A 16,262-nucleotide genomic window follows, 5' to 3' on the forward strand; every position below is an offset into this window, starting at 1 on the left:
TACCATACAGCGATACAGCTTGCCAGGATGTTCTTTAGTGGGCCTCTGTAGAATGATGTGAGTATTTTTGTGCATAGTCCAGCTCTCAGAAAGTAGAGGCGTTGGTGGGCTTTCCTGACGCTGTAGAATGCGTTCTTGGACTACGAGACGTTGTGCATGTTGTACACTCCCAGCAGTTTGAAACTGTACGCAGTTGCCACTGCTGTAACAGGGGTGGGGGGCGGGGGTGAGTGGTGAGTTCTCCTGGAGTCGATAACCATTTCATCTATCTTGTTGACATTAAGTAAGAGGTTATTTGCCTGGCACCTGGTCTTGAGCTCTGACACCTCCTCTCTGTAGGCCAGGGGTCCCCAATCTTTTTGGCACCGCGGACCAGTTTTAGACATTGACAATTTTCTTGCGGACCGGGGGGGAAGGGGGGTGCCAACTGTCTCGCTGTAGGGTTCAAGTAGGGTTGCCAATTTTCTCACTCTCAAATAAGGGACAAGAGTAGCAGTCAAATATGAGACACTTGTGTTTACCCTGAGAAAGACTACCATGACCATGAAGCCTTGCGTGGACACCTGTGTGCATATGCGTGACATGCACATACATGACTTGGGCTTGCGTGCACGTGCCGATTTTTTCCTACAAATCGGTTTTCGCAATTCCCTTCAGTGAAACTACACTGTACATACATTATTTCTACTTTATATAGGCTGTGTATTTATCATATCATTCCTGCTTTTACTATATGTTAGTGTTATTTTAGGTTTTATGTGTTATTTGGTAGGTTATTTTTTGGGTCTGGGAACGCTCAAAAATTTTTCCCATATAAATTAATGGTAATTGCTCCTTTGTTTTACGCCATTTCGGCACGAAAGGTTTCATAGGAACACTCTACCTTAGCGGGGGAAAGACAGGACAAGGACAGTCCCATATGGGACAAACCAATTTAGCCCAATATACGGTATACGGGATGTCCCAGCTAGCACAGGACAGCTGGCAACCCTGGGGGGCGGGGGGGAGATGTTAATCACGTCTGGAATACAGGTGATAAATCAACTATATGTTACTTATAAGTGGCTAATACACTCAATTTTGTTTCTAAAAGGGCTTATCTACTGAATTTAATATCAAACACAGCGCATATTTTCCTCCTATGAACATATAAAATCATTGCAACACACCAATATCGCTGAATCAGTGGGAGCCCTGGGCTTATTTCCCTGCAACAAGACGGTCCCATCGAGGGGTGATGGGAGACAGCGATACTTGAAGGGGGTTCCTTATGTCCAGTCTCTTCCGCAATTTAGTTTTCGTTGCATTCATTGCAGAAAACCCCGCTTCACAGAGATACGTTGGAAAGGGAAGCAACGTTTTCAGTGCTTTCCCGGCTATCTCAGGATATTTAGCCTCGACTTCGATCCAGAATGCCGGCAGAGATGTTATGTCAAACATACTTTTCAGCCCACCGTCATTTGCAAGCTCAAGCAGTTGATCGCCTTCCCGCGCTGACATGGATGATGCGTGTGTAACAACCTCACGTGCGTTCAAGTTCAACAGTGGGTGTGACAGGGAATGAGGAAAGGTCCAGCTGACTCATATCGCCAACTCATATCGTTTCCTCGCGGCCTGGTGGTTGGGGACCACTGCTGTAGGCCGCCCCATCATTGTTGGCAATGAGCTCCACCACCATTGTGTCACTGGTGAACTTTACAAAGTGATTATTCGGGTGTTTGGCCATGCAGTCATGTGTGAGCAGAATATACAGGAATGGGCTCAGCACACAGCCCTGGGAGGCACATGTGTGGAGCCCCTTTAACCTACACTAACCCTACCCTTCTGCATAGCCCTCCATTTTACTTTCATCCACATGCCTATCTAGGAGTCTGTTAAATGGCTCTAATGTAGCTGCCTCTCCCACCACTACACTACACTACACACACACACACACACACACACACACACACGTCTGTGCGTTACTGAAAAATGGAGATAGCCTGTCCTGAGGTTGGAAGCCCATCTGTGTTTGTGGATGGGGTGGGAAGGAAAAGGGTTTGTTTTGCTGTTGTTGCTTCTTGTATGTTGTTTTGCTGAATATTGTCAGCATTTGCTGGAATGTGTGGCGACACTTGCAGGCTGTCCCCAGCAAATCCTCAGATTGTGGAGGTTGTTAATGCAAACAACATAGTTCATCACAAGTTTTTATGTACACGTGATAAATAATGTAATATAGTCTATACTTTCCTCAAATCACCTTAAAATCATGCCCTCTCGTATCAGCTTTGTTGTCCTGGGAAAAAAGTCTGGTTGGCCACTCGATCAATGCCTCACATCACCTAGTACACCTCTATCAATTCACCTCTCACCCTTCTTTACTCCGAAGAGAAAGCCTTAGCAAACTCAGCCTTTCCTCATAAAATATGCTCTCTATCCCAGGCAGGCTCAGACCAGAACTGAACACAATACTCCAAGTGTGGTCTAACCAGAAATTCAGAGAGCTGCAACATTACCTCACTGCTCTGGAACTCATTACCCTGACTAATAATTTAAGATGTTCGAAAAATCTGGAGTTTACCTCAGGACTTGTTGCTGGCAAGGCTAACATCCCTTTGTTCATGCTTACGGCGATTACAGTAAAAGTGTCTCCACCAGTGCAAACATGGGCCACCCCAGCACATTCTCAGAGTCTATGTTTCCATGTTTTAATGTACATGTTGCAAATAAAGCTACTCTTCATCTTTACTTACAGGCAGCCTCTGGGTCCGCTGTGTCAGGTGACACCTCCTGGTCCGCATCTTCCTCTCCAAATAATTGGCTGAGGAAACAAAAGCATTGACATTCTGGTCACCTGCCTTCAAAGGCGCACTCTGATTGGTCAGATGGAGACAGAGGAGGCTGCAGATGGGATGCTGGAACCGGAAGCAGATCTCCAGTATCTGAAGACTCTTGCCAGTCTTCATGGTGCCACTCCACAGCAAAGTCTCCTCAAGGAATGCCTTCCCTGCAGAAACTTTCCTCCTCTTTTCGACAGGGCTTTGGCTCCACTGCTTCCCCACCCTTTTGTATTGGCTATGACTCTCCTCCTCCTTCTTCCTATCCAGTCCAGATGAAGGGCCTCAACCCAACATGTTAACTGTCCATATCCTTCCGCAGATACCGTCTGTCCCACTGAGTTCCTCCCACTCTCTGTGGTGCTCTGATTATTCAAACCCACTCGACAAACCCCAAAGGGCCACATCCTTTCCCCCAGATGAGACAGCCAGAACATTTACAAGATATTAAATACCAGAAGCAAGTAGTGAGAACAGTTGGTTGGGAGTTTGATTAGCTCAGAACAGCGAGTTGGAGAGGTACATGGAGAGGGCATGAAGGGCTATAGTCCAAGTGCAGGTTGATGAGACTAGACAGGCCAAAGGGCCTGTTTCTGTGTGGTAGTGTTCTGTGACTCTATGACTAACAGATGGGTTAAGTGTTTGCATCTTAGTGGGTCAAATGCATTTATCACATAGGATCTTGTTCAAACTCCTCTCAGAAGCAGGAATCCATTGGCTGTATACAATTTTTTAAGCTATACCCCCACTTGCAATTCCTTTCTTTTACGGATGGGTTGCAGGAAGTGGGAATGACTGGCCACAGGTCATGGAATAATTCACAGCTCTGGTTGCTCGGAAACAAGAATCACACACAATGGGGGCACTGGACAAGAATAGCAGGTTCCCCTTCCTGAAGGGATGAGTGAATTCAAGGTATTTTGACACCAACTCACCACGCTTCACAGTTACACTGTAAAGTGCCTCGCCACAACTTGCAAATATGCTGAAGTCAGTTTCCCGGGGGTGGGGGGGGGGGGCAAGTGATTGCTAATCTACCAGGCTACCAGCACACAAATGGTTTGAATGTGGGTTCAAAATTCCATTCCCAAGCTGCCTTGTTTAAATTGGGAACATGGTAACATCGCAGTTAGCATAACGCTACTACTGCGCCGGAGACCTGGATTCAATTCACACCATTATCTGTAAGGAGTTTATACGTTCTCCCCGTGACCATGTGGGTTTCCTCTGGGTGCTTTGGTTTCCTCCCATATTCCAAAGATGCATGGGTTAGCGTGTTAACTGGTCACATGGGGTATGATTGGGTGGCCAGACTGCTGGGTCAGAAGTGCCTGTTACTGTGCTGCATCTCTATATAGATGAGAGACAGAGAGAGAGAGAGAGAGAGAGAGAGGGAGAGAGGCAGGCAGACAGACAGAGCACCAGCCATTCCCTCCCTCACAGAGCACGGGATCCTGCCCCCTAATGTGTTTTAAACAAGCACAGTACAGCAGCATCAGATTAACTTCACACTAATCGCGATCACAATCCTTACTTGAACAGGTACTTTGCCCACACGATACAGTGGATGGGCTCTGACGGAGTGTTTCGGATTGTGCACCCAGGGAATGTTTTCTGCGTTGGTTTTGGCTGGCACTCATAGCATTCCGTCATTCCCTGCAGAGAGGCAATTCACAACAACAATTTAATTTCTGCAGACACATGCCAGATTCCAGACTTTCACTGAACTGGGGAGAAACTAGTGAATGATAACATGAAAAGCAACAGCACAGAGAAGAAATGGTTATGAGATCCTTAGAAACTAGAGTATTAACTGCGAGTTGTCTTGTGTTACAAGTCCTTTAAGTTAATTTAAAAACAACTCTACTTTCGTAGAGGTTTGCAAAGATTTGGTGTGTCATCTAAAACCTTGACAAATTTCTATAGATGTGTGGTGGAGAGTATATTGATTGGTTTCATCACGGGTAAAGCCCTCCACACCATTAAGCACATCTACATGGAACAGGAAAGCAGCATCCATCATCAAGGACCCCCATCATGTCATGCTCTCTTCTCTCTTCTCACTGCTGCCATCAGGAAGGTGGTACAGGAGCCTCAGGACTCGCATTACCAGGTTCAGGAATAATCATCACCCCTCAACCATCAAGAATCTTGAACCAGAGGGGACAACTTTATTTACCCCATCAGTGAACTGTTCCCATAATCTATGGACTCACTTTTAAGGACCCTTCTTTTCATGTTCTCAATATTTATTGTTTATTTATTTATTATTTTTTCTGTTTTTGCATTTGCACAGTTTGTTGTATTTTGCACATTGGTTTGTCTGTCTTCCAGTGTGCAATCTTCCATTGACTCTATTGTGTTTCTTTGTATTTACTGTAAAAGTCCGCATGAAAATGAATCTCAGTGTTGTATATGGTGACATACATTACTTTGAACTTTTTGAATATTGAAATGTAAAGTTTTTATTTTGGTAACTGCTCAAGCTTGAGGTCAAGGTAGAGTTTTATCCCAATTTGGGACTTTAAGAATACTCAGCGTCAACCTCAACCACTTACAAGCAGCAAATGCCGTGCTGTTTTGCTGACCTTAACCTGAACCATCCTTCAATAAGGGTGGCTTGGTAGCACATCGCGTTACTGCGCCAGTGACTGGGGTTCAATTCCCATCATGGCCTGTAAGGAGTTTGTACTTTCTCCACGTGACTGTGTGGATTTCTTCCACATTCTCCTTTACCTCCCTCATTCCAAAGATGTACAGGGTACTAGGTTAATTGGTCACGTATGTGTAACTGGGTGGTACAAGCTCACTGGGCCGAAGAGCCTGTTACCGTGCTGTATCTCTAAATTAAATTACATTAAGTGCTACCAGCCCTCACAGGGGTGAGGAAACAACCCCAACAATTGATAACCACCCAGTGAAAATGGCCAGGATGGTGTACATCAATGCGTGGCAACCTCTATCTTCAAATATTCAAGTGAGAACTCCCACTGGGACAAAAAGCTGCCACTCAGATCCCAATGAGACAAAAAAAAAAGCAGTCAAGGGTAGAAAGTTTTGGACTTAAACACCGATTACCACAATATTTAAAAGACATTCCACACCTTTTTGATGACAGTGACCTGACCGAGGTATCCTGCAGTCCCGCTCTCTATAAGAGGAATGTCAGCAGCCAAACACATTCTATTCACGTGGTTACGGGCAGCTGAAGGAGAACAACAACATTAGGGATCTGCAAACTCAGCTCTGAAGCAAAAACTGCTGCTTCAAGATTCAAGATTGTTTAGTGTCATTTTCCAGTACACAAGTGTAAAGGAAAACAAAATAAGAAAAACAGTAAGATAAAGAACACAATAATAAATAAAACAATAAATATCAATACATAGTTTATATACATAGATTGATTGCATGTCCCCAAAGTGATGTTAGACACAGGAGTGTCTGTACACAAGGTGACTGACAGGAAATGATAAAGTAATGGTGGTTGGGGGTGTGGAGGAGTGGAGCTGTTGATCTCCCTTACTGCTTGGGGAAAGGAACTGCTTTTCTTTCTGACATGGGAAGCTGTCACCTAGCTCATCACATCCATTCTAGCTCACAGGGTAATCCCATTACCTCACTGATTTTCCCTGAAATGTATTAACATACAGGACCTTCGGTCCACAAAGTTGTGCCAATCTCTGAACCTACTCCATGATCAATCTAACACTTCCCTCCCATGTTATACTGGATAGATTAGGTATGGAGAGAAATTTTTCCATTAGTAGAACTTCCCCTTGAGGCAATCCTTAGTGCTCAGGAAAGAAGGAAGGAGGGGAAACAGGGAACTATTTATGTTCCAGGTGCTTATCAGTGGTAGGGAAACTGTTAAAAAACAGATTATTATATTGCTGCTCTCAAAGAATGTAGATCAATGGCCAATAAATGGAATGAAGTACAGATCAGTTATGGAGGGTCCAGAGAATATTCCAGGAATGAAAGGGTTAATATATGAGGAGGGATTGATGCCTCTGGCTTTGTACTCACTAGGATATCATTGAAAGCTATCAAATAGAGAGGATGTTTCCTATATTGGGGAAGTCTAGGACCAGAAAACACATCCTCAGAATAGAGGGACATCCACTCAGAGCAGAGGTGTGGAGGAATTTCTTTGCCAGAGGGATGTGAATCTGTGGAATTCATTGCCACAGACAGCTGAGAGGCCTGGTCATTGGGTATATTAAAAATGGAGGTTGATAAGATTCTTCATTAGTCAGTGTCTCAAAGGTTATGAGGAGAAAGCAGGAAAATGGGATCGAGAGATAATAAATCAGCCATGATGGAATGGCAGAGCAGACTCAATGGCCTGAATCTCTTTGTCTTGTGGTCCAAGCAAATTAAAACAATATCCTGTTTAGGTTAAAAGGCCTCCTCCCGTAGCTCAGGTGAGTGTAATATTTTTATCATTCAAGTATTTGTATGAGCAGATCACACTTAGGAAAGTGAAACTTTTTACAGAGTAGTCAGTATTTTTTTTGAGTCTCCTTTGCATCCATCATTTAGGCTGAGAACAAGACAAGCCCAAGGCCCAGAACTGCTTACCTCTGTTATCCAGAGCATTCATCACAAGCGTAAACTTCCTGAAGAATTCCACATTATAGTCTGGGCTGCGAAAATAAAAACGTAAGTCCAAGTTGGAAACAAGATCACCTATGACAGTACCTCCACGTTAAATTGTGTTCTCTCTTGGCAATTCACAACCCTTTGCTCTTTAGCCCCAGAGCCCACTACTTAAAAGTGATAAATGCAGGGAATATGATCGTAAGTCAAGTGAGCAGGTAAAACTGACCTCAGGGCAATAGTCAAGGCCATCAAATCTCAAGCTGGCAAATCCAGAACTTGCTGTGCAAACTCGTCTGGAGATAAATACCTTCCTAGAGGTTTGAGTGTCATAGTAATGTAGCAGTTAACGCGACACTAGGGCGTTGGAGTTTGTGCTCTCTGACCATCACCGCATGGGCTTCTTCCGGATGTTCCGGTTTTCTCCCACAGGCCAAAGATGTCCCAGATGGTAGGTTAATTGGTCATTGCAAATTGTCCTGGGACTAGGTTAGGGTAAATAGGTGGGTTACTGGTCAGCTCAGCTCATTGGGCCAGAAGGGCCTGTTCCGTGCCATCTCTCTAGAATAGATGATAAGATAAATGACTGAATGAATAAATAGGAATTATTTAATTCCTATGATCATTATTTTAAAGGTTAGCATCATTTGTCACAAGTACATCCAAACATGTAAAGATACGCACAGTTTGCATTATGGACCAACACAGTTCAAAGATGTGCTGGGGCAGCCAGTAACTATCATCATGCTTCTGGCGCCAATATAGCATGCCCACAACTTGCTAACCCTAACCCTCATGTCTTTGGAATGAGGAGTCTTGATACAGTGAACTCTGAGTATCTTCCAAGCAAATGAGATGTGTTCAGCTGGAATCCATGTCAGTTAAGAATACAGAAACTGTTTTCATTTTAATTCTTTGCTCTAATCTGCACTGACCATTTTTCATTTACAGTCAGCATGGACAAGATAAGCATACCTTAAAAACTAACAAATTGCAGATGCTGCAAATATGAAATAAAAGCAGGGAATGTTGAAAATACACAGGAGGTCAGGCAGCATCCGAGGAGAAACAGAGTAAAGCTTCAGGCTGGTTGAGCTTCCATCAGAATTCGATGTCTTTCTCACAGACACCACTGGATGTGCAAAATATTTCTTATTGCATCCAGAATCAGTGATAATAGTCACCTCCAGTTGCCTTTGGAAGGCAGCAATGCAAGAGTGGTTAATTTACTAGACCAGCTACCAAAGGTCTAGACCACTGATCCAGAGAAATAATTTTGAATTCCAACACGGTGGCTGTTAAAATTTAAATTCCAGTCATTAAATAAATGTAGAATTTAAATAGAAAAGTTAGTCTCAGTAACAGTAACCATGGAACTACCAAATTGTTGTCAAAACCTGCACAGTCCATGAATCTCCTTCAAGGAAATCTGCCAACTTATCCACTCTGACTTGTATGTGACTGCTGACCCATCAGTACTGAGGGCAAACAAGGATGGACAGTGAAGGCAGACATATATGGGACACTTAAGAGACTCTCAGTAAGGTACATGGATGATAGAAACCATGGAGGGCTATGTGGAAGGGTTAAAAGGCCAACACAACGTTGTGGGCCAACGGGTCTGTACTGTGCTGTAATGTTCTATGTTAAATAAGATGTTCTGCACATGCTGGAAATCCAGAGTAACACACACAGACTGCAGGAGGAACCCAGCATCAATAGAAACAATGTTTTGGACCAAAACTCTTCATCAGGACTGGAAAGGAAGGAGATAGATACCAGAATAAGGTGGTGGAAAGAGGGGAAGGGCCAGAATAAGATGGTGGGCTGGGTACCCTCCAACCTAATAGCATGAACATTAATGTCTCCAGCCTCTGGTAATTCCTCCCTCCGTACCCCTTCTCTTTTTATCCATTGCCCATTCTAGTTTCCCTCTCACCCCTTCTCTTTGAAATTTGAATAGATACGTGGATAGTAGGGGTATGGAGGGTACGATCCCAGTGCCGGTTGATGGGTGTAGGCAATTTAAATGATCTCCCATGGATTAGATGAGCGAAAGGGCCTCTTCCTGTGCTGCATTGCTCCATGACTATCAGATTCCTCCTTCTCCAGTTGACACCTCCAAGCTTCTCACTTCATCTCCACCTCCCTCACCCACGCACCTTCCCCCTCACCTGGTTAAAACCTGCCATCTTTTACAATTAACCCTCCCACCTTCCAATTCTGCCCCCTTCCTTTCCAGTCCTGAAGAAGAGTCTCGGCACAAAATGTTGACTGTTTATTTCCCTCCATAGATACTGAGTTCCTCCAGCATTTTGTGTGCCTTGGAAAATAAATACTGGCACTGCCAATGACGTTTACATCCCTTAAACAAATATGATGAATAAATGGATTGACATATCGGAATGGGATTGGGAATGGGAAGTGTAATTACAATGGGTGGCCGCTGGGAGCTCTGCCAGAAGAAGCAGGACATCCCAGTGGCCACCCATTGTAATTACATTTCCCATTCCATATATCAATCCATGGCCTCTTGTTTTGTTGTGATGAGGCCACACTCAGTTTGGAGAAACAACACCTTATATTCCATCTCAGTAGCATCCAACCTGATGGCATGAACACTGATTTCTCAAACTTCCAATAATGCCACCCGCACCCCACCCACCCCCTTCACCATTCCTCATCCCCTTTTCCCTCTCTCACTTTATCTCCTTGGCTGCCCGTTGCCTCCCTCTGGTGCTCCTTTGCCTTTTCTTTCTAGGAGAGGCCTTCTGTCCTCTCCTATTAGACTTCTCTAGCCCTGTATCTCTTTCACCAGTCAACTTCCCAGCTCTTTATTTCATCCTTCACCCTTCAGGATTCACCTATCACCTTGTGTTTCTCTCTCCCCTCCCCCATCTTTTAAATTACTCCTCAGTCCCACTGAAGCGTCTCGGCCCAAAACATTGACTGTACTTCTTTCCATTGATGCTGCTTGGCCTGCTGAGTTCCTCCAGCATTTTGTGTGTGTTGTTAGGATTTCCAGCATCTGCTGCTTTTCTCGTTTGTGTTCAGCATTATCTCCATGCTTTTATATTCTATTTCCCTTGAAGTAAATGCCAACATTGCATTTGCTTTCTTTACCACAGACTCAACCTGTAATTAACCTTCTGGGAGCCTTGCATGAGGACTCCAAAGTCACTCTGCACCTTTGACGTTTGAACCTTCTCCCCATTTAGATAATAGTCCGCACTATCGTTCCCTTTACCAAAATGCATTATCATACATTTCCCAACACTGTATTCCATCTGCCACTTTTTTGCCCAGTCTTCCAACTTGTCTAAGTCCTGCTGCAATCACATTGCTTCCTTAACTACCAACCCCTCCACTTATCTTCGTATCATCCGCAAACTTTGCCACAAGCCATCAATTCCATTGTCCAAATCACTGACAAACAATGTGAAAAACAGCAGTCCCAATACTGACCCCTGAGGAACACCACTAGTCACTGGCAGCCAACCAGAAAAAGTCCCTTTTTATTCCCACTTGCTGCCTCCTGCCTGTTATCCATTTCACTATCCATGTCAGAATTCTTCCTGCGATGCCATTGGACCTTATCTTGTTAAGCAGCCTGAAGTGTGGCACCATATTAAACACCTGCTGAAAATCCAAGTAAATGACATCCACTGCCTCTCCTTTGTCCACCCTGCTTGTTACTTCCTCAAAGAACTCCAACAGATTTGTCAGGCAAATTCCCTTTACAGAAACCATGCTGACTTCGACTTATTTCATTAGTCTCCAAGTACCCCAAAACCTTATCCTTAATTATAAACTCCAATGCTTTCCCAACCACTGAGGTTAGGCTAACTGGACAATAATTTCACATAAAAGTTGCTGGTGAATGCAGCAGGCCAGGCAGCATCTCTAGGAAGAGGTGCAGTCAACGTTTCAGGCCGAGACCCTTCGTCTTATGCTTGAATTTCCAGCATCTGCAGAATTCCTGTTGTTTGTTGTGGACAATAATTTCCTTTCTTTTGCCTTTCTCCCTTTTTAAATAGCGGAGTGACATTTGCAATCTTCCAGTCCTCTGGGACCATGCCAGAATCAAGTGATTCTTGAAAGATACTGACCAACACATCTGTTATCTCTTCAGCAACCACTCTCAGGACTTTGGGACGTAGCCCATCTGGTCCAGGTGACTTACCCACCTTACTTGAGTTTGCCTGGCACTTTTTCCTTTGTAATAGCAATGGTCACTCTTGCTCCCTGACATTCATGGACTTCAGGCACACTGCTATTGTCTTCCGCAGTGAAGGCACCTCAATTAAATATAGCTGTGGCTGTAAAGTGCTATGCTAACAAACTGTTACTAAATAAAATGAGATAACGAATCCTTCAAATGAAATTCTTCCCAGTATCTTGGAATTAATATTCACCCTTCGACCAATATTTACAAGAGTGCAGATTATCTGTTTCTTATGTTACGTGACCACAGTTTCATTTACTGTGGGTGTCACTTTAAAACGCCTGGATGAGGCGGAACTATGACATCATTATAACAAGCTGCGACAGACCGCTGGGACTTTCAGAGGAGAAGAGAAGCGGGGGGGGGGGGGCAGTTTTGGACTGCAAGTTGCTAGCAGTAGCTTGCTGCAGCAATGGGTAAAGTCTGATACTTTCCCATGCCCAGAGAATTGGGTTGATCAACAGCACCCAGTGCACAATAGATGTGTGACTGTCACTTCCTATGATCCATATGTGGATTTTGTTGGAGTACCCTGTGGCGACCACCTTTGTTAACCCTTACAAGGTTTCGGGCATGTTATGTGGTAACCACTGTGCCAGGGTATATTCCGTGACTGTCACCTTGTGATATTTCTACGTGGATTTCCAGACGACTCGACGGATAAGATCTTCGTCGACTGTTACTTCGTTTTCCCAGCATGGAACCTGTGGAATACTTCGTAATCACCTCTCCACATTTTAATGCGGATTTACAAGTTTCTCCACTAACTTACTGGACCTTTCTAGTTTGCCATCTTAAGACTTTAAGGACTGTTCCTGAGCTTGACAGTTTGGGAGCCACACACACACATAACACTGTTAACTTCTGTTTATTTCGTTTAATTTTCTATATTTTGAGTAGATACTAATAAATATAGTGGTTTTAACATTAAAGCCTGACTCAATTTGTGATCTATTGCTGCTGGTACGTAACACTTATTACATTGTTGTGCTGAGAGCCAAAATAGTATAAGCAGCACGTCACTGCTCTGACGCTCACTGGGCTGTGAAGTGGGATGTGCTGAGGGTTACAAAGGACAACAAATAAAGGCTAATGGAGACACAACAGACTGCAGATACTAGAAATCAGGAACAACACACAACGCTGAAGGAACTCAGCGGGTCAGACGGCATCTATGAAATCAGACTCACAATCAGGTTTACTTTCGCTGAATTTTGTTGTATTGTAGCAGCACACAACTCCTGGTATTTTTTTTAAAGAAAGATATAAAAAGTAGTGCAAAGAGAGCCAATTAGTGAGGTAGTGTTCATGGACCGTTCAGAAATCTCATAGCGGAGGGGAAGAGGCTGTTCCTAAAACATTGTCCATTCACCAGATCAATTCTACTTCATACAAAAATGATCAGAACTTTTATCTACAAATCTGTCCTCATAACACTGAGGACTTTGGTGCAGCTACTAGGGCTCATCAAAATGGCTGCTATATGTATGATGCCTGTGATCACAGGGGATTCATTCAGGTGCTCCACTTTCCTCCCATACCCCAAAGACATACAAAAAATGCTGGAGGAACTCAGCAGGTCAGGAATACGGAGAGGAATAAACAGTCTACATTTCAGGTTGCAGACATCTCACTTCTCCCGGAAGACCCGGGAGTCTCCCGCACATTGACAGTGGCTCCCTGATGCCCGCAAATTATATACAATATCCCGGAAATTGATTTTTTTTTGATGGGGGAGGGGGAGGGGGAGGGGGGAGAGAGGGGGAGGGGGGAGAGAGGGAGGGGGAGAGGGGGAGGGGGGGGGAGAGGGAGGGGGGAGAGGGAGGGGGGAGAGGGGGGGGGAGAGGGAGGGGGAGAGGGAGGGGGGGAGGGAGAGAGAGAAAGTGACAAACGTAGCGAGAGAGTGACAGTGAGAGCATCCTGATTGGTCGCTCTTCATGCTAAGTAGACCTATCAGTTTTCTCTGTGGGCGGGCTTTATAGTCAACCTCTCTCTCTTTCATTGTCCATCAGTTCAGTGTCCTGCAGCACCATGGCAGAGTGTTCCAAAAAAAAGAAAATATAAAACGTACATCACCCCAGACTACACTAAAGTGTACCCCTGCCTAATAGGGGTGAAAAATAATGACAGTGTTACTCGCTGCACTGTTTGCAACAGTGACTTTTCTATTGCCCATGGTGGGTTAAATGACTGTAAAAGACATGTTGAGGTGAGTTTAACAGGAGTCATTCGTTCATTAGCATAGCTAACGTTATTTAACCTAGGTGGCTGGCTGCTAAGGAGCTACTCTATTGATGTCCTACGTGATGAGGCCAAACTCCCTGTAGACTTGCTTAAAGTTGTAATAGAATAAAAAAACGACTCCATGATAAGTTGAGATTCAAAGAGCTCTGCCAGTTGATGAAGCTGCTTTTGGTGCTGTCAAATTCTAATTGTGATGTAGAAAGGGCATTCTGCATGGTGCGTCACATTAAGACAGAATTCAGAAGTCAGTTGTCTCACAAAACACTTGTGAATCTGATGTCTTGCAAAATTAACAAATTCATTGACACAGACTACTATGAGGTTGAGACTTCCGGCAAAATGCTGAAATCTGCCAAGCAAGCCACATCATAGTACAAAGAAAGTTTGCAAAAGAAATAGAAAAGCTATTTACATTAGCATTTAGCTATTAATATTGAGACTGCCAACAAAATACTCAACAAGGAATGAATATATATATATATATAGTTTCAATATGTGATCAAATAAATTGTTGTGTTCTTTCATAACCAAATGTCCAAATACACCCTTGGAGGTTGACCGGGGTTGGGGGGGAGGGTGGTGGTACTACCTCCCTGAAATGAGTTTTTGCAAGGTGGGATGTCTGAGGTTGTGACCCTATTTCAGGAGATATAAAGTGGCGGGGGTGGGGTGGGGAGAGAAGCAAAAACTAGTAAGTGATAGGCGGATCCAGGTAGGGGAAAAGTGGGGGAGAGGGACAGTAGGAATGGCACTAAGCTGGGAGATGATAGGTGGAAGTTACAAAAGGCTAAGAAGATGGAATCTGATAGGAGAGGACAGTGAAGCAGGGAATAAAGGGAAGGAGATAGGGAAGAGAATCAGTGAGATAGCAAGAGCAACAACTGATCTAGGGCAGAAGCACTGCGATACTTGAGGATACTTGATACTTGAGATTGATGGAGACCGATACCTGGTCTCACCTTTCAGAATTACTAACAAACATTTCACAGATAGACCAGAAGACAAATCATCACTTTAAAACATACTACTCTAATTAAGAAAACCAGAAAATGCTGGAAACACACAGCAGGCAAGGCAGCATCTGTGTAAGGATGCAGAAAGAGGGAAGTGTACGGGTGTTCAGCGCCATCTACCTCGTTTGACTGGTCTCCTTCTCACTGCTGCTGGCAGAAGGTGCAGGAGTCTACGCAGCAAAAGTGCGATCACATCGGTGATTTGTAGCTCTGGACTTGAACTTTCCACAGCAGTTTGATGTTTAATGTCCTCGTTCTGAATGTGCTTTACCATTTGCGCAATTTGATCAAGGTCTGCAGCCATTGACAGAATGCTAAACTGACTGATTCGGGGGCTGTGGCCGCAGCCATCGGCTCATGGACTGGCTTAGCTTGCCTCGGCAGCTTGCAGCTGTGGACTCACTTTTGGGGACTCTACTGCTTCATGTTTTGTGAGTTATTAGTTCACTTTTTGCCGTGTGCGCAATTTGCTTTTTCCCCACGCATCTGATAGTTTTGTTGTGCGGGGGTTTTCTTTAAACCAGTTCTATGGTGTTTCTTTGCTTTGTGGCAAGGAGATAAATCTCAAGGCTGTATATTGTATACATACTTGGATAATAACTACACTTGATACCTTGGGAAAAAAAAGCAACTTTTCTCTCTCCCAGTTCAGATGAAGGGTCCCGCTCTCGAATATAAGTATTTTTCCTTTCACAAATCTTGCCTTAACTGATTGAATTTACCTCAGCTTTCCAGTATCTGCAGCTTTTTATTTTAATTTAATTCTATGACTCATATTGTTGTACAGCAAGCCTCAGTTTCCCAGAAAAGTAAGACTTACTTCATGATGCTGTCATGATAAGCGGTAATCTTGGCATCAGGACAGAACTGTAGGGCACTCTCCTTAGCCACCTGCAAACCAAATAAACTAGAGTCAAACATCACAGCTCTGTCCCACCCAAAGCAGCAATGGATGTGCTTACCTTCTTCAGAATACAAGGACATCCCTTTAGAACAGAGATGAGGAGGAATTTCTTTTGCCAGAGGGTAGTGAATCCGTGGGATTCATTGCCACATGGCTGTGGAGGCCAAGTCATTGGGTGTATTTAAAGCAGAGGTTGATAAGTTCTTGCTTAGTAAGGGTGTCAAAGGTTATAGAGAGAAAGCAGGACAATGGGGTTGAGGGATAATAAACCAGCCATGTTGGAATAGCAGAGCAGACTCGATGAGCCAAATGGCCTAATTCTGCTCCTATGGCTTATATCTTAGTGTAACCAGCTGTAAACATACAGCCTAGTCCTGAGGTAGCCCTGTAAACTCTGATTAGACAAGACTTGGAGTACTGTGTTCTCCCTTGTTTTATGACATAGGCAGAGTATTCAGCAG

At 44.1% G+C, this 16,262-nt stretch overlaps 1 protein-coding gene across 2 annotated transcripts in view; it reads right to left on the reverse strand.

Annotated features, from left to right (window-relative positions):
* uba2 (ubiquitin-like modifier activating enzyme 2) overlaps window positions 1–16,262 on the reverse strand; it is a 51,212-nt gene that overhangs the window by 25,082 nt on the left and 9,868 nt on the right. For both annotated transcript variants that reach the window (XM_063067257.1, XM_063067258.1), the window contains 5 exons: window positions 15,718–15,788; window positions 7,398–7,462; window positions 5,921–6,021; window positions 4,351–4,472; window positions 2,733–2,800 (listed from right to left, as the gene is read on the reverse strand). In XM_063067257.1, the coding sequence (XP_062923327.1) occupies window positions 2,733–2,800; window positions 4,351–4,472; window positions 5,921–6,021; window positions 7,398–7,462; window positions 15,718–15,788 (427 nt within the window). The remainder of the gene's footprint in view (window positions 1–2,732; window positions 2,801–4,350; window positions 4,473–5,920; window positions 6,022–7,397; window positions 7,463–15,717; window positions 15,789–16,262) is intronic.

The sequence above is a fragment of the Mobula hypostoma genome, chromosome 14 (genome assembly GCF_963921235.1).
Source record: "Mobula hypostoma chromosome 14, sMobHyp1.1, whole genome shotgun sequence".
Classification (NCBI taxonomy): domain Eukaryota; kingdom Metazoa; phylum Chordata; class Chondrichthyes; order Myliobatiformes; family Myliobatidae; genus Mobula; species Mobula hypostoma.